Consider the following 18,550-nt stretch of genomic DNA (forward strand, 5'->3'; position numbering starts at 1 on the left):
CAAATAAATAAATGCACCTGGAACTTCATTTTAGGGTAATAAAGTAGGTTCAGTCCTAAGAACAAGAGTAAGACTACTTTTTCTCTTTAAATATCTTGCTATTTTTTGAAATTGAATGATTTATAATATAGAATTCCACTGCTAGTTTCATAGACCATAAATATCCTGCAATGAAGCTTCTATTTGTAGAGCTGAATAAGCATTATATAATAAGGATTGCCTACTGAAACTAAAAAAAATGAGTATACATATGCAATGGCTTGCCTAGTCATGCTAATCTAGATTTAGATTTGTTTTTGCTTGATTTTTTTTTCAAACCATAAACGACCATCTGTTGGTGAAGTTTGCTTTCAATCAGTAAGAACACAGCATACAGATGCATAACACAAGAGGTACATGGGGCTGCTTTCGAATAAAGTCAGACCTTCAAAGTGAAAGCCTTGTTCAAGCTGCTTTTATATTTCTTACCTTGTCATCCACACACTTAGATTTACCCAGTAAGTCAAGATACTTCTGGGGTGTTTCTGACTGCAGGGTTTTGGCGGTCAAAAGCAAACTACTTCTCCATTGAAATCATTTTTCTCCTAACCTGTCCCATTTAGCACCTCAAGAAAGAATATCTCGCCCATTCTCCCATACACACTGATGCCGGCTGGACCAGGCACTGGCGAACTGCAACCCTTTAAAACCCACTAGTCCCATCTCAGTTATTTGCTAAAGAGGGAAGAGTTGTGTTGACAGAGCCTTGGACAATTTAATCGAACCACTACAGGAACCTCTGAGGATTAATCTTCAGTCACATAAACTCCAAATTGCGCTTATGTGCTGGGGGACGCGTGGACCCAAGAGGGCAGAGAGCCAGAAACAGACCTGCAACAGGAGGCAGAGACAGCGGAGTGGGCCACTAGCTGCGGACTCGAGACAGACTTACAGAGCGACTTAACTCGAGCCCGAGAAAAGCAGACCGCGGCAGGACGCATACACCGCGCGGAGAGCCCCGTTCCCCTCCGCGATCGCGTTCGCCCCCGCCCGCACTGCCGACCCCCAGCTCCGAGCTGTGGTGGGAGCAGCCGGCCCCCAGTGCTCCGCGCACCCCCTTTCGTCACGTCCGGGGGCGGGCCGGAGCGCCGGGGGCGGGGCCGGGCGGGGCCGGGGGGCCGGGCAGGGCGGGGGTGGGGTTGTGGGGGGTGCTTCGGGTGACAACGGTCAATAATGAAGGTGGCTGCGGCGCGGTGGCTGGCTCAGCAGAGCCGGGCGGGGGCGGCGCCGGGGCCGCGCCTGTAGGAGCTCCGGGCCGGCGCTGTGGGATGGGGACCCGGCGCGAGGAGTGAGGTGGCTGCGGCGAGCGGAACTTCAGCCGGAGGGGCTCATCTGCTCCCCCTCTGGCTAGTCGGGCCTCCACCTGCAGCCCCTGGGCTCCAGCGCCCCGCGGGGCCGCGACGGCGTCGGCGAGGGCATGTGGCGCTGGGTCCGGCAGCAGCTGGTAGGTGTCCCCCGCCCCTCGGGCACCCGCCCACGCGTGGCCTCTCAGCCCCCGGTGGCGGGACTGGGCCCGCGGCGCGGAGATAGGCCGCTGCGGAGGCGGGCGCGGGGCCCGGGCCGGAGAAGCCCCGCGCTGCCGGGGCCGCAGAGGCTGGCGCTGCGCGGAGGGAGGCAGCCGCTTCCTGCCGGCGCTTCTCCGATACTTCCTCCTTCGGTCGGCTCCTGAGCGGTCGCGGTCAGAAGATGAGGGTCTCCAGCGGAGTGGGGGTGCCCCCTGAGGAGACTGCTAGGGCGCCGGACGCGAGGTGGTCTTGGGGAGAGGAAAGGGGCTTGGGTGTCTTGCCTGTAGCAAATTAGAACAGGTTTGGGTGAAGAGCCGGGAAGGACTTGCCTTCAGCCCCCGCTTGGCACCGGGGTTCAGGATTTACTTACTGTTGCGTTGATTGACAAGGAGGAGGATACCTATCTCCTACCTCTGGACGAAAGAAATTTTTACCCAAGGCCTAAATGAAGGAAAGAGTATTCCAATTCCCCATCTAGTTTCGAGAAAGATGTACGGTAGTTATGAAGAACTAGTTTCCGTTCTACCTTGTCCTCCCCCCACCCCAAGCGAAACTTTTAAACCGTACCTTTTTTTTTTTTTTTAATCCGATTGTACTTAAGGGGCTGTTTGAACGAAAGGTGTATTTAACTTTCAGTATTACTAGAGCATCTGGAGGAAAAGAAAAAAGAAAGAAAGAAATCTTAGGAAAGGGTGACTTTAGGCATCTTTTAAAAAGCACCACCTTTCCCAGAATTTATTCAGAGAGAAAAATCTTTCCTGTCTTCTGGCAACTGCAGTCCAAAAAATACACTACTAAGGCAACGGTGACAATTAGGACAGAAATTACTTAAGGCTGAAGAATCTTAATACCTAATACCTTATCTGTGTGATGAGGCTTGCTACTGTTTATTCTAAATCTCACTGTTTAAATGCTTCTACATTTCATTGTTTTTGTTTACTAGTTTTAAAGGCAGTGGTAAACCTTAATGAAGCAGAAAGTGTTTTTGCGGGACTAAAACATCTTGTTTTCCCTGTTCTAGAACAACATTTTTATGTTAAGACTAAGTATGGTGTTTTTTAGTCAACCTTCTGTTACATCATTTTCAATGGGTATCATTCTCAAAAAAAAAAAAAAAAAAGCTTATAAATAAAACTAAGAACTGCCGCCACTCACTCCCTCATACAAATGTTGGCTCTTTATTTTTAGCTAGCTATAAATTCAGGTACTCCGGATGATATGCTTTATTAGGAAACTAACCTAATGATGTCATTATAATAGCATATTGCTATAATTCTTTGCCTTTGTTGCAGTAAGCTGTAGCACAGTAATTTGACTCTAGTAGTTAATTATTACAGATGTGATCTCGTGCTTTTGATTTGCCAAGTGTTCATGTATATGAGGTTTGATTTAAAATCATTTACCTGATGATGAGTTTGTATAGCAGGAAGATTGTTCTAAAGTGATTCTCTTAATGCTTTTACTAGTAGATTTTTCAGCGTTAGGAATTTTTGTTAGCCTGAAAATAATCCTGGTTTTATAACCATGCTCATCTTTAAGATAGAAAATCTGGTAACGTTTGGAAAAAATGGCTTCAAATGAAAACAACTAAAAGGAAGAATCAGAAGTTCTGTGGTTAATTTATAAGGCAGCTGTCTTACTGGAATGGTTAACAAGTTGAACAAGTTGCTGTGCATTTAAAAAAAAAATGCTATCACTGACATTTAGTTGCTCACCTTACTGGTTTTACTTTTAAGTTATCAGATCTTCTAAGTATGTAATCAGACCTGTGCCAGTGTTGGGCTTTGTATCTGTGATTAAGTTTGTGTAGTCACTTAAATTATACATTCAAGGCAGTGAATACATAGAGTAATGAAAGTATATTTTACTATCCCAGTGACAAACAGCTATTCTAGCTATTCAGTAATAACTAGAATTAGTTACTACATCAAGCAAGAATTGTTCAATTCAAAGTCTAGGTTATACTTCCATTAGCTCAATTGGTTTAGTCACCATGTACTTTAGCGTTAGGTTTATTTTAAAGTTTAAAAAAATGAAACAAATTTGGGGAAATTAAAAATCACAAGGAGTTACAAGCACACTTTATTCATTGTATGAATCCTGATTTTCAGCTACTTATATTGTCTCACTTAAAAAAAATTACAGAAACAACTCCTATGCTCCAGTTACTTCTAAATACAAAATATTTTTAATATTTGACATCATGGAAAAATCAAAGGTTGAAATAAAGTTAGTATTTTCCTTGGGAAAGTGGAGAAGGAAAAGACTTTTTTTTAAAATTCCTTTTTCTTTCTCTTTTGTTCTCTGTTTTTGGTTCACAATATTCAAATTATTTTAGGCTAAAAATTTTTCTCACTGTGTCTTTCTGGTAAAGTTTATATTATTCATATAGTATACACATTTTCAGTAGCATAGTGTATAACTCCTTTTACAGTTGACAGGACCTTGATTGTAATAATGGCAATACCATTAGCTACCCACTGAATTCTACTATTTAGAGATGTATGGTAGCTATTGACTTCATGTGGATGTTAAAATTAAGATGTGAATTCATGTAACTATTGGCCACTATATCAGTCAGTTCAGAGCAGAATATTTTTATTATCAGAAAATTCTATTGGAAAGCTCTGATGTAGACTTTTAAATGAAGGTTTTTGTCAACATTTATTTTAGTTGACACATAATATTTCTTTATAGGGGAGTATAACACTGTGTATTCATAATACTTAGTGTGTGTAGGTAGTCTAATGCACTAAACACTGGAGGTACACATGGAAATCAGTGAGGACCTTACTCTGCTTAGTACCTTACATTTGTCGTACTATAGGCATTGAGTATGTGTTTGCTGAATAAATGATGAACATGTGAATAAAAGAATGAACTCTATTATTTCTGGGTTTAGACATAAAGTGACAAAATTCAAGATTGACTAGAAGAAAACTAGAAAATAACTAACAATGCAAAAGCACAATTTAATATGTCATATTAGGATAACTGTTTCTCCACTTTTTTCATAAATATAGTCCCTTTAGATTTATATTGGAAGGAGCCTGATAAGATTGTTTTTGCTTCACTGGGAAAAATGGGAGCTCTTAAAGAAAACTCCCTCATTTTCTGTTCTTTTGCCCCTCACATTCAGCATACTCGGTTATACCTATGTTTAATTCGTCCCTTGTCCACCTGTCACAAAGGAAGGTATGGTCCTTCTCTTCTACAAGTAAGTCATTCCCCTTGTGCTTTTGATCCTATTCTTTCATCTGCTCTCCGCTAATTACCATTAGAATATTTGTTGTTTCTCTTTTCTTTTAACCTGTAAATATGTTCAATCCTCCCTCTGCTATTTTCTTTGCCCTATACCTATAACTGCCAAAATCTTTTTAGTTAAAAAAAAAAAAGTCTATTCTGAATAACAGTGCCATCTGGTACACTTGCAATGTGGTTAATTCAAATTGAGATCATCTTTAAGTATAAAATAAACATTGGGTTTTAAAAACAGTATGGAAATGTAAAATATCTTGTTATAATTTTATGTTTCCTTTTCTTTTTATAAAATATAGTTACTAGAAAATTTTAAAGTATGTATTTGTCTTGCATGTGTGACTCGTGTTAGATGTTTATTAGTGCTCCTGTATGCCATTAAAAGTGAGCTTGTGTTTCTGTATAGCACATTAAGTGGAGAGGTCTCATTTACTAGACTAGACTATAAATATCTTAGAACAAGGACTGTATATTACTTGTCTCTATATCCTTGCACTCAAGGAGGAGCTGGGTCCTTGTAAGTATTCACCCACCAAATGCTGGTTTAATAAAATTGAATGAGTTTAATTCAACATCAGTTTGGAATTATTATACTTTGTCTCTCTCCCAGGTAATGAATAACAACTATTTTAACCTCAAGAATGAATGTTTAAGAACATAGTTCTTTGAACATATGCTTTTTTATTTCAGTGGTCAGACATATATTCTTTTTTTTAGTTGTAGATGGACACTATACCTTTATTTTATTTGTTTCTATTATTATGTGGTGCCAGGGATTGAACCCAGTGCCGCATGCATGCTAGGCAAGCATTCTACCACTGAGCCACAACCCCAGCCCCTAGACATATGTTCTTAAATACTCAGTTTTTTATTTACTGGGGGGAGGAGTGGTAAAGCAGTAGAGCAACCACATATTTCTAGCAGCACTAAAGTAGAGACCTTGTTCCAGATCCTCCAAAGAACCTTATGAATTACTGTTATTGTCATTAATATTTTTTAGACCTATGCTGTCCAATGTGGTAGCCACATATGACTATTGAAGACTGGAAATGTTCCTACTTCGAATTGAAATGTATTAGAAGTGTAAAGTACACGTGAGATTTTGAAGATTTAGATTGAGGGGAAAAGGATCTAAGCTCATTCATAATTTTGTGACTACATGTTGAAATTATACTGGGTTATATATATATACAAATATGGCTAAATAAAATGTATTACTAGATTAATGTTACTTATTTACTTTTACCTGTTTTAAAAGTTGAAACTAAGGAAATTACATATTTGAACAGCACTGTTTTAGATTGTGGTGATTATATGTAATCTCTTTCATAGGCAAATTCAAGAAAGTTTTCACTTCTAAGGACTTTCTGATTTCACCTATGCTTTTTTCCTGTAAGTTTTCTATTTCTAGAGTGTTGGTCTTGTTATATTCAAGAGACTACAGGCTGCCTGATACATTAACCAATGTGTATAGAAGTTCTGGTCTACACAAGGGAAGAATTGCTTCTGGCTCTAGTGGGGTTCTAGACAGCATCTAACCATGCTGTTCTTCAGTTTGTTTCTGAAGTTGAGTGTTAATCATTCTAAATAAGATAATATTCATGATTAGCCTATTTTTTTTGTTTTACCAGAAATGCATATTTCTTTCAAAATATTAAAACTGAACTCTTGATATTTGAACTCATAGGCATGTTAGATTTTATTCTAAGGAATTCTTTGTCTTTTCCTGAAGTTCTTCTATTATAAAATTTAGTATAACAAACGGGTAATCTTCCTAAGATTTTTATATGGGAAATACTAAGAGATTTATTTTTATGCCAGTAGTTCTGGTTAGAATACATATATTTGCATTTTAATAATTCTGTGTGTGTGGTTGTAATGGAGTCAGTAAACTTTCCCCAGTCTTGCAAATGAGGCATGCATTGAATTTTTGTTGCTTCTTATTGCTTGGAAATGGCTGTGAGGGAACTGTCTGACTCTTAGGAGATTGCTGGGACACTAAATTTTCATGCTGTGACTAGCTTGCTTAGAATAATCTGTATAGTTTAATTTTTTTATTTTCTTCTTTCCTTATCCAGTACATGATATAGTTAGTTATCCCTTATTATCATGAGGGAATTGGTTCCAGGACCAAAAAATCTGCAGATGCTCAATTCCTTCTATAAAATGGTGTAATATTTGCATATAGCGTGTGCATCTCTAGATTAGTTAAAATACCTATTACAACATAAATACTGTATAAATAGTTATTGTAGTATATTGTTTAGGGAATAACCACTTGAAAATGTACATGATTGGTACAGTTTCTTTTTTCAAATATTTTCAATTTGTAGCAATTGAGCCAATTTTTTTTGCCAAATTCTTTCCAAATTTGTAACATATAGTCTATCCTAGTTAACATTAAAAATCAATTTATGTAGCTGGGCATGATGGTGAACACCTGTAATCCCAGCTACTCCAGAGGCTGAGAAGGGAAGATTGCAAATTCAAGGCCAGCCTCAGCAACTTAGTGAGACCCTGCCTCAAAATGAAAAATAAAAAAGGTCTAGTTCAGTGGTATAGTGCCCCTGGATTCAATCCCCAGTATCACAAGGAAAAAATTTAACTTATTGGGGAAAAAAATCATATTGTTTCTCTTTCAAACTAGTAGGTAATCCAAAATTTCAATTGAATGTTAAATTTAAAAGTATTAATTAAACCCTGTTTGTCTCCACATTTTAATTGGAAGTAGAGTACCCCCAGGAAAGGGGGGAAACTAGGATATGCACAGGTATCTTCCATTCAGTTATTCCCCTATATTTTGCAGAAGAACAAAAAGAGATGTGTCTTTATTGCTGATGCTTATTATGTGAAGCCAGTATACCTGATACAGCTTAATTGTGGTCTCATGGTTAATCTTGTTTTATCTGTTTTCCCCACTGACTATCCTTATTCCCTTGAATGATTTTGAATCACATCCCAGATATTATATAATTTCATCCATATAAATTTTTTTTTAATCTCCGGAAGATAAGAACTCCTTTTGTTTTAAGGGACTTCATATAGCTCATGCATTCCCTTTCTCCTTTACTTCTTCCTTCTCAGCAGCCAACTTCTTTAAAAGTCGAATATTGTATGTTGGGCGGTGATGCACACCTGTAATCCCAGTGGCTTGGGAGGCTGAGACAGGAGAATCGCAAGTTCAAAGCCAGCCTCAGCAACTTTGAGGCACTAAGCAACTCAGTGAGACCCTGTCTCTAAATAAATACAAAATAGGGCTGGGGATATGGCTCAGTGATCAAGTACCCCTGAGTTCAATCCCTGGTATCAAAAAAAAGGTCGAATTTTTTTTTTTTTATGATTACATATCTGAGCAGAAGAAATCATAGATAGAGCACGTGAATCCAAAAAGTGCTTTGCTTCAAAACAATACACTATAAATGTTCTATAATTTTATTTGTTAATTAAAATGCTTTGCTTATAACAAAAGAATGAATGGGGATAGTTTTAAGTTGGGGGGGGAATAAATTATGTTTCCCTCTTTGTTGCTGCTTAAAAACAATACAGGGGCTGGGGATGTGGCTCAAGCGGTAGCGCGCTCGCCTGGCATGCGTGCGGCCCGGGTTCGATCCTCAGCACCACATACCAACAAAGATGTTGTGTCCGCCGAGAACTAAAAAATAAATATTAAAAATTCTCTCTCTCCTCTCTCTCTCTCCTCTCTCACTCTCTCTTTAAAAATAAATAAATAAATAAATAAATAAATAAATAAAAACAATACATACAGAACCCTTTCTCTCACCTTCCTCTGCCACTCACTACACAAACTATACTTAACCTGTTACCCAGATTATTGCAGAGCTTCCTAGTTTACCTCATTGTTCTCTCCTTCTGTCCCTGCTGTTTCAAATATAGGAGCCGGAGTCATTTTATTAAACACATTAGATCATGTAATTCCTCTGTTGAAAACCTTCCAAGGGCTTGCCTTTCCTTCATGTTCAGAATAAAAGCCAAAATTTTGGCTTGATCTGTATTCTCCCATCTTCCCCCAGACCACTTCTCATCTTCCCGGCTCTTTACTTTATCGGTACAATTCAGATGTTCCAGGCACACTTCATTCTCAGGATTTTTGTCCTTATTGCTCCCTCTCTACCTGGAATGTTCTTTCTCCAAGTATCTGGCCCCTTCATTCCCTTCAAGTTTTTATTCTAATTTTACCTTATCAGTAGTGAAGCCTTTGTGGGTGTTGCAAATTAGGTTATAACCCCCTGTACTTCCCCATCACCATTCCCCACTTTATTTCTCTTAGCACTTTGTCACTATTTTGCATACTCCATAATTTACTTGTCTTGATTATCTCAAAAGGCAGGAATTTTTGTCTGTTTTGTGTTAGTTTTCCATTTAACAAAAGCTGTTTCTCAATTCTCCATCCCCTTTTAGTAACACCGTTTTTATCATTTGTTTATTAATTAGCTTAAACATTTTCTTGAACATCTACACTGTGATAGCATGTGGATAGGATTTTGAACCATCAAAAAATCCCTGCCTCAGCTAGTCTTTGACTAGGCTCTTTTTTTATAATGGGTATGTGGGTTGTTGCTAGTCCCACCCCCATTCAGAAAACGTTGCAGTGACTATTCTTGTTTGTTTTTATTTTTGAATTTTTGAAGAGGAATACCTCCTAGAAGTAGAATTGTTGGGTCATGGGGTGTGCACATTGTGATTGCCACTTGTTTCTTCACTTTTGTATCTTCTTAACTATAAAATAGAGATACACATATTCTTGCTTAGTTCTCCATTGTGCTCTTTAAAAAACATCAAGTTAACCTGGTGTGGTGGTACACGTCTATAATCCCAGAAGACTAGGAAGCTGAGGCAGGAAGATCAAAGGCTCAAACCCATCTTCAGCAACTTAATGAGGCTCTCAGCAACTTATCGTGACCCTGTCTCTAAATAAAAAATAAGTGGATTGAGGATGTAGCTCAGTGGTTAAGCACCCCTGCATTCAATCCCTAGTACCCAAAAAAAAAAAAAATCATGAAGTACATAAAACTCTAATAATAATAGTATACTGATTCCTTATCATGGGGAGACAGAAAAATAGTTCTCTAGTCTTTTCTTTTTCAACTTTAAATATTGTAAAGAAATAGGCTTCTTGAGCTGGGGTTGTGGCTCAGTGACAGAGCGCTTGCCTCGCATATATGAGGCACTGGGTTCGATCCTCAGCACCACATAAAAATAAACAAAGATATTGTGCCCATGTATAACTAAAAAAAAAAGAAAAGAAAAGAAACTGGCTTCTTAACTTAGATATATGCAAGGGACTCTCAGAGTTTGTGGATCGCTGCAATTCCTTGAACAGTTAGAGGAAATTAATGCAGTGCTTATGTGCCCATGCTGATCAACATTTTTCTCTAGTATATATTGTCAGAATTCAAAAAAAGAAAAAAGAAACATGATCATCTTAGAAACTTAAGGGAAGTGAAAGTCAAAGTTCTGAAATAACCAGATATGCTTTTTTAAAAAAAATTATTTATTTTTACATGGTGCTGAGGATCAAACCCAGTGCCTCACATGTGCTAGGCAAGCTCTCAAACCCTGAGCCACAACTCCAGCCCCCACCAGATATGCTTTTAATTAGTGTTTTTAGTTTGTAGTCTCCTAGACCATAGACTCCCTAATGATGTTCCATTTAAATTAAGTAAAATTTTCAGTGATCTATGACAAAATGAAAAATTAGCACAGTGTAATGTGTGTATTTGCATAAATTTTAGATGTCTTTGTTTTTTGAACAGTATCTACTTTTTTAAGCTATAAGTTTATTTTAGAGAAGTTTTAGATTAAAAGAAACGTTATAAAGAAATAATACAGGCCTGGATTGTGGCTCAGTGGTAGATTGCTTGCCTAGCATGAGTGAGGCACTGGGTTCAATTCTCAGCACTACATAAAAGTAAACAAAATAAAGGTATAAAATATTTTTTAAAAAAGAAAGAAATAGTACAGGGGATTACACTCCTCTCCCATCCATTTTTCTTACTGCTAACATTTTATGTTACTGTGCTACATTTGTAGTACCAATATTGATACAAAATTATTGGGTTTTATTAGTAGGTACCCTTTTTTCTGATTGCAAACCTCTGGGATATCACATTACATTTAGTCTACACTTCTAAGTCAAGTTTCTCAGGCTTTTGAGAACAACAGTCTTTCTTATAAGTCAGGATTTGTGTTCACTGCTTTCTTTTGTCTTAATATTCTTGTTTGGGAAAATAAGAAGTTGGCAACCCTCTGTCAGTTTTACTGGTCTGTGAAATCCAAAACTCAGTATGATGATGATTAACAATGAAAAAGTCTCCAGGTTCTGTAACTTTTATTCAGTAGTAACTGCTATTTCCATTTATCCACCCTCTCTACCTCTACCCAACCTCATTATAGTCTGACTTTAGCCCCTTTAATTTTACCTGAATTGTGCTGGCAGAAACCACCAATGATTTCAGTACTCTCCCTCCCTCATCCTTCCTTTTTTCTTCCTTCCCATTCATTCCCTTCCCTCCCTCCCTTCCTTCCTTCCTTCCATTTCTTATCTTTCTTTGCAGCATAAGAAATAATTATTTTGCATTTTCTTCCTGGGTTCCTGCCACACCACAATTCTTGTTCTCCTTCCACTCTGATTTTTCTTCTTTGCTTATTCCATTTCTCCCCTGTGCATTTTAAATGGTGACCCTGAGAATTCCATCTCCTGCCCTTTTTCTTCTTTTGCTTATACTTATCCTTGGCTTTACTCCTCATCCTTGTTCTTACTGAACTCCAATTTCAAATTCAACCCTCTTTCCTAAGCATATTCAGTTACTTCCTAAGTTAGTAAATATCCATGTTGATTGTCCCATATTCAAACCAGAAAATAGTTGTGGTTTGATCTTAAATATGTGAGAGGTAATAGGAAATTAAATGATATCTAGGCAAATAAGACCCGAATTGCTAAGATTTCATCAAGTTGCCAAAGAATAAGTCATATATTTCTTTCGCACTTTTTAAAGAATATGGTAGTTGTAAAATAGTTTAAATTTATGTGTCACCACTATCTACCCATAATTTTTACCTTTAGCAGACCTTAACTTAAAATTGGAGTGGCTCCAGTAGCTTTAATCTGCCTCAGTTTCTTTGCCCAGAATAAAATAATATCAGAGGAGAATGCATTAAGGGGCTGAGGGTATAAATGGATAGTCTGGGATGCCAGCAGAAAAGTAGTATATGCCAAAGTTTTTTGAACCCTGGTGCAGGTAGCCTTGATCAGGGAGTCCAGATTATTTGTTTCTCAGTACCAGAGAATTCCTGATAATGAGTGCTGGAAATACTTTAAATTTCGTACCAACTGTATAGTTTTACTGTTAATTTTTTAAGAAATTTTTAGTTGTCACTGGACCTTTATTTTATTTATTTATATGTAGTGCTGAGAATCGAATCCAGTTCACACATGCTAGGCAAGTGCTCTACCACTGAGCCACAACCCCAGCCCAGTTTTACTGTTAATTTTGATAATATATTTGTTTTGACTACATTAAAATAGGGAAGGGTGTTAATGAAACAAAGATTCTCCTTGGGCATTTTAAATAGGGAGCAGGGAGATGGGGGACTGATTATAAAATAAGATTTTAGGTTAAGTGGTCTTAAATTTCTTTATGTCATGAAAATCTAATGAAGCCTATGCACAATTAGAAAAATTTGTATATATGCAAATTGCATACAATTTCAGGGATTCACAGAACTGAGGCCCATTTAGACCCTGCTAAGTCAATTTCTATATTTTTGGACAGCTTTTTTCTTTTTACTCAATTCATGATGAGTTGAACTTGTTGTGGAGAAGATGCTACTGAAAGGTATAGGTTTAATTTTTATAAGGGATATTTAGTTATAATTTAGAAACATCTCAAATTTAAATTTTTTTGTAATAAATACACACATTCACATAGTCTGCATGCCATTGATTATAATATGATTGAATGAGATAATATGAATTAATCACAACTAAAAAAACTCAATGCATAAGACAAACATTATTCTCCTTTTGGAGCTGTCATTTAATTTGTGGTATCTTAGAATGTAGAGCTGCTGTATAAATTTTTTAAATACAATTCAACTTAAAATTAATTTTGTTGAGCAGTATTTCAATACATGCTCTTGAAATAATTGTACAAATCTCAGGAGTTCAAAATTTTACCACAAGATCACTGATTCATATCATCCAGTAGAGATGAATGGGGAATGATGAGCTTGGTTATGTGGAAAGTACACTTGTTAATATATAAATTCTAGTCATAACTATAGTTCTCTGTTATTTTGAGTACTTTTTGTTGGTTTCTTTCTTGCCTTAGATGTACAGACTAATAAATTCCAATGTTGGTTGATTTTAGCAAAAAGCATAAAATAAAATTCTGTATTAGTGGTTCTCAATCTCAGTTGTTTTGACATCTTCTTAAAGATTTATATATTATTTCAGGCCCTCAAATCTGCTTTTTTCCTGTAACTTATCTCAGAAACTTACCTGCTGATTTGTAAATTTAGTGTTAGATAAAAGTAATAACATATCAGGTGCATTTTATTAATTTTAGTTAGCTCCAGCGGGTTTCCATCTCAGTCTGTTGTGCTGAGCTGAAGGCAGAGTGATACTGAAGAAGACGGAAGGAACTAATGTAAGGAGGGGAAATATATTAATATGGTCACAAAGTGGATGTTAAATAAATATGCCTGTGTGTAGAGAAACTCCTGTGAACCTCTTTTGAAAAATAAAAATGTAGACTAATGCAGTAACATTCAAACTACTTGTTTGCTCACTTATTCATTTTTTTTATAAAATTGTGAAATGTTTAATAGAAAATGTATGAACAAAACAAATATGCATGCCATCATAATTTTTCCTTGAAAAAACTGATTCTGAAAATGGACATATAATGAATGACACATGCACATCCACAAAATGTGGTCATTACTAATGCAAAGTGTTATAAAGACAAGATTGAAAGTCATAGGACTTTAAATAGCATGAACAAATGAAATTACACATCATATATTTTATGGAGCATACAAATGTAGTTAGTTTGCATAGTTCCATATTTGCTGTTTCTAAGATCATAAAATAAAATTTTAAAACCAAGAATAATAGCAGGTAAATACCATAAATAATACTGTTAAATTTCTGATAAACAAATTTATCAGAAAGGATATTTCTAAACAAAATATCCTTCTAGATAATTGGGAATTCCCAGATCTATCTGCTTAATGGAAATGTAAGAATGCTAAGCATTAAATGGCAGCCAGATTGATTAGTGGATTACTGAATTAGAGTCTTCAGTAATATTTAAAAATCAATTGTTTTAAGTTTGTGGATATCAAATAATTGACTGTTAATAACTTAGTACTAGTTGAAGTACTAGTAAATAATTTTTGAGCATTATTTTTAAAAATGAGAAAATCAAAGGAATTTCTAATTATTTGCCCGTTAGCAAAGGTAATGTAGTTGGGGATTGCTTTCAGTCTGTCAGAAGGTTCCCAAGATCTGTCAAGGGAGTTACAACTTTGGAAGGGAATAGAGTATTATAGAAATAAGATATTGATATTTTTCTCACCAGTGAAAACTTTTCAGTAGAGATTATTACCAGTGTACCTTGCAAGATTTTCTTCTGAATTTGAGGCCACTATATGTGTTCCTCAAGGAATATTATATTCATATTGGTGTTTCAATATGTCATTTGATACTGTAACTGGCACAAATAAACAATCGATGGAATGAATCTGGGCAAGACAGTGTGTGATGAATTCTAAGTCCTCTGGGAACAAAGCTGTTTGAAACCAAATTCATCTTGGTGTAGAAGAAGTAAAAATACCTTCCTCTGCCCTCGGACATGGTAGATGCATATTTGCTACACAGGACTGCTATATTCCTTAGGAATACTCCTAAGAGAAGACAAGACAAGTAATATGCAGAATTAAAAAAAGGAATTCAGTAGTGAAAGGAGCTTTGTCCTCGAATAATTCTATTGGTCTCCTATATGATTTTTTTCTTTGTATTAGTATATTTGAAGATATGAACTGTTTTTATTACTGAAGGTATATTTTATTTATATCTGAAAATAATATACCTGTTTACTTGCAAAAGAAAAAAAACAACTCTTCTAATAATTAGATTGAGTCTATCTGCAGTTTAATTATGTATGTAATCTGATCAATTAAATAAAACAACTTATGAAGTATCATAATAACTAACCTTATTTACAAACATTACTTTTTCTCATTTGGTCTTAGGGTTTTGACCCACCACATCAAAGTGACACAAGAACTATTTACATAGCCAACAGGTTTCCTCAGAATGGCCTTTACACACCTCAGAAATTTATAGATAACCGGATCATTTCATCTAAGGTAAAGATTAACACTTTTATTATTATTAAAATTGTAGATACATAGCATTTTATTTTGAAAAATTATTTATTGTGTATGTTCAAGTTTATTTTGTATCCTTACAAAATAAAATGTGGTTAATAGATTTATCTTAATTAAAATGGTGAGTTATGAAATAAAAGGAGTTGCTGGTTGCTGTAATCAGGTAGCCAACATGCCAAAAAATTACCTTTAGTTTCAATTAAATTAAGGTGCTAATACTTATATTTATGTGCTAGGGAGTATATTCATTACTTCTCATATCATTTAATCCTGAAAACAACCCTGTGAGATAGCTATTATTGAATCAGTTTTACAAAGTGTTATTATACTCATTTTACCTTTCTTTTAAATTTATGCTAGGGTATTTAATTTTCCCATGTTTACACACTAGTAAGTGACTAGACTGGAGTTTGAACTCCATTCCGTATGACTTTAAAGCCTGCTTGCCTCCAGTCTTATCACTTTTCTGTAAATGTTTTATGGTACCAAACTACTGCTTTACTCTTCTTCTTCCTTGTTTCATTTTTCTGTGTGACATTTTTAAGATGTCTTAGTTTATTTGAAGTTGAAGATTATACAGGAAGGCTATCTAATAGACTTTCCTCTCATGTTGGAAATGTTTTCCACATTGTTCAATATGATAGCCATTAGCCACATAGGGCTGTTGTGGCCTTGAATGTGACCAGTGCAATTGAAAAACTGAATTTTTAATTTAATTTAAATGTCAAGAGCCATATGTAACTAGTAGGCTAGCTTATAGAACAGTACAGTTATAGAAGATTGGAGTCAATAGAGATTGAGTGTAAAGTTCTTAAATCATAGCTAATGCTTGATAGAACACTGTAAGAAACATCTTCCCTCCTTTCCAAAGAGACTAATATGTTTTCTGTAATCCTGATTTCATCTTACCTAAGGATGTTGTCTTAGTTCAGGTGTTTCTTTGTCCTACCCCTTTTTCTCTGCCTTCACATTATTTATATATATGACATACCCATTAATGATGTCTTTTATTTTGGACAATAGCTCTAGAGCAGCAAGAGGAAGAGGAAATACCAGAATCTGTGATGATGGAGGAGCTCTATACTAATGACGTAGTTTTTAGTAAATTATGTCAGAAATTAACATCTTTGAAATTTTTAAGATTTTCCTTAACTTGGAGTATTATTTAAATACAAGAAAATTTATCAGTTTTAAGTGTATAATTCGATAACTTCTGATAAATGTATACCATGTGACCACCACCACAGTCAAAATGTGCAATATAGCTATCACTCCACAAAGTTCACTCATGCCCCTTTGCAGCCAGTCCCCCTCCTCCTTACCCTTAGCATTAGCAACCACTGATCTGTTTGCTATAATTATAGTCCTGCCTGTTCTAGAATTTCATATAAGTATAATCATACAGTTCAGATCTTTTTTATCTGACTTATTTTTACTTAACATAATGCTTTTGAAAGTCAGATTTGTTGGTACAAGTGTCAGTATTAGTTTATTGCTTTCCTAATGTACAGTTTAGCTGCTAGCCTGGGTTTATATCATTTATATCCTGAATTTATGTCATTTTCTTTGTGTGCTTCTCTTGTATTTTCCCCTTACATTTCCAGCTAGCTTTATAGCTCTGAGCTCTAATATCTATCACATTTTTATATTTTGGTGAATAGGTCACGGTTCTCTTCTGTTTTGCTGCCATAGTTGTGGAAGTTGAACAGTGTCTCCAAGCTACAAAGCCCCAAATTTCTAGTTCTGTTTTCTCACAATTTTTTTCTTCTTTCCTTCCAAACTCTCTTCCATTTTAAAAACACTTTTCAGAATTTTAAATAGTTCTTAAGTTTTTTGTGTTTTTTTTTTAAATTTTTACCTACTGGGAGTTCACAGGACCACTTCATTAAACTCTTCTGCCAATACAGAGAGCTGATTGTCCTTCCTGAAAACTTTTAGGATTAAATAAATGCCACTGTGTGGCTTATTTCATAAGCAGGAGTATTGTTTCATATTTTGACCACAATTTCAAAAATATAGGTGTTTAAATTAACATTGCTTTTTTAGAAATTTTTTCACCATAAATAAAATGACTGTCATTACTACCTTCTTTCTTTTTTATCATGCCACTGTTGCTTTCATAACTTCCTTCCCAACTAGATTATTTGCTATTATGCATGCTCATGTCAAACTTTCCTACCAAGTTACCTTTGCTAGATTTCTTCCTGTTAGCCACAGCTTTTAAAATGTAAAATTTTGTGGAGATTGTAGATTTTTTTAAAATATAGAATTCATATCTTTGAACCCAATTTTAGGAATGTAGATATTTATGTAGACACTATTACTTTTTTCCTGAATGTAAGTGAAGCCTGACTCTTGATTATTCTCTTTATACTATCTTTTTACCATCCTGTTATCTCCTTAAACTCTTTTCAGACTGTGTTATCTTGTGTCCCACAAATCCATGATGAATTTTCCTCCTCTGTTCCTTTTCTCATACTGTCCTGTCTTTCTCAAATGTTCTCCGTTATTTGCTTTTGGTTTTCAGCTTGTTGAATGTTCCTTGTTTAAAGCCCCCATCAAATATGACCCTTTTCATTAACTTTTTTGTTCTCATTTTCTCCTTTTTCTTTGAATTATTCATGTTCTTTTGTTTACTTCATCTTTGAATACAACTGTTAATATTTTGTTCTTAACCTGCTCTATTTAATAATAAGCTTCTTTGTTTCCCCTATCAATTAAGTGTTGTACACATTTTTAGGTACATGATCTGCTTTATTTCCTTTCATTGGCCATAGTAAGTACCCTATATTGAATTTAAACTTCTTTGTAAAATATTTAATTTCAATGGGTATAGTAACACATGCCTGTAATCCAGCAGCTTGTGAGGCTGAGGTATGAGGGTTACAGGTTTGAAACCAGCCTCAGCAACTTAGCAAGGCCCTTAAATGACTTAGTGAGATCCTGTCTTAAAATAAAAAGGGCTGAGGATATAGCCCAATTGTTACCAAAAAAAAAAAAAAAAATTAAAGCATGTAATATTGCACCAGAGGAAATTAGATAAACTGCTTCTTCAAAAATTTTAAATTAATTTATTGCTTTTCGTTTTCAACTTGTTGGATGTTCCTTGTTTAAAGCTCTCATCAAATATGACCCTCTTCATTAACATTTTCTTTCTCATTTTTTCCTTTTCCTTTGAATTATTCATGTTCTTTCATTTACTTTATCTTTGAATACAACTGTATTTCACATTGATTAATTTAAGATTTTTGAAGAAACAGTTTATCTAATTTCTAAAAAATCAACAATTTAGTAGCAAAATTGATAAGTTCCAGTTTATCTAATTTTTAACT

At 35.6% G+C, this 18,550-nt stretch overlaps 2 protein-coding genes across 9 annotated transcripts in view; one reads left to right on the forward strand and one right to left on the reverse strand.

Moving 5' to 3' along the window:
* LOC144376333 (uncharacterized) overlaps nt 1–1,107 on the reverse strand; it is a 118,482-nt gene extending 117,375 nt beyond the window's left edge. The window contains exon 1 of the mRNA XM_078043721.1: nt 871–1,107. Coding sequence (XP_077899847.1) covers nt 871–980 — 110 coding nt within the window. The 5' untranslated portion in view covers nt 981–1,107. The remainder of the gene's footprint in view (nt 1–870) is intronic.
* Nucleotides 1,108–1,183: 76 nt separating this feature from the next.
* The window catches only part of Atp11b (ATPase phospholipid transporting 11B (putative)), a 116,946-nt gene continuing 99,579 nt past the window's right edge, over nt 1,184–18,550 (forward strand). For 5 of the 8 annotated variants that reach the window (XM_078043713.1, XM_078043712.1, XM_078043717.1 and 2 more), the window contains exons 1-3: nt 1,184–1,483; nt 15,081–15,197; nt 17,959–17,994. In XM_078043713.1, the coding sequence (XP_077899839.1) occupies nt 1,457–1,483; nt 15,081–15,197; nt 17,959–17,994 (180 nt within the window). In that variant the 5' untranslated portion in view covers nt 1,184–1,456. Of the gene's footprint in view, nt 1,484–1,585; nt 1,788–15,080; nt 15,198–17,958; nt 17,995–18,550 lie in introns of those variants that run through there. The other 3 variants (XM_078043714.1, XM_078043718.1, XM_078043719.1) reach the window with 2 other exon arrangements.

This window comes from Ictidomys tridecemlineatus, chromosome 3 (genome assembly GCF_052094955.1).
Source record: "Ictidomys tridecemlineatus isolate mIctTri1 chromosome 3, mIctTri1.hap1, whole genome shotgun sequence".
Classification (NCBI taxonomy): domain Eukaryota; kingdom Metazoa; phylum Chordata; class Mammalia; order Rodentia; family Sciuridae; genus Ictidomys; species Ictidomys tridecemlineatus.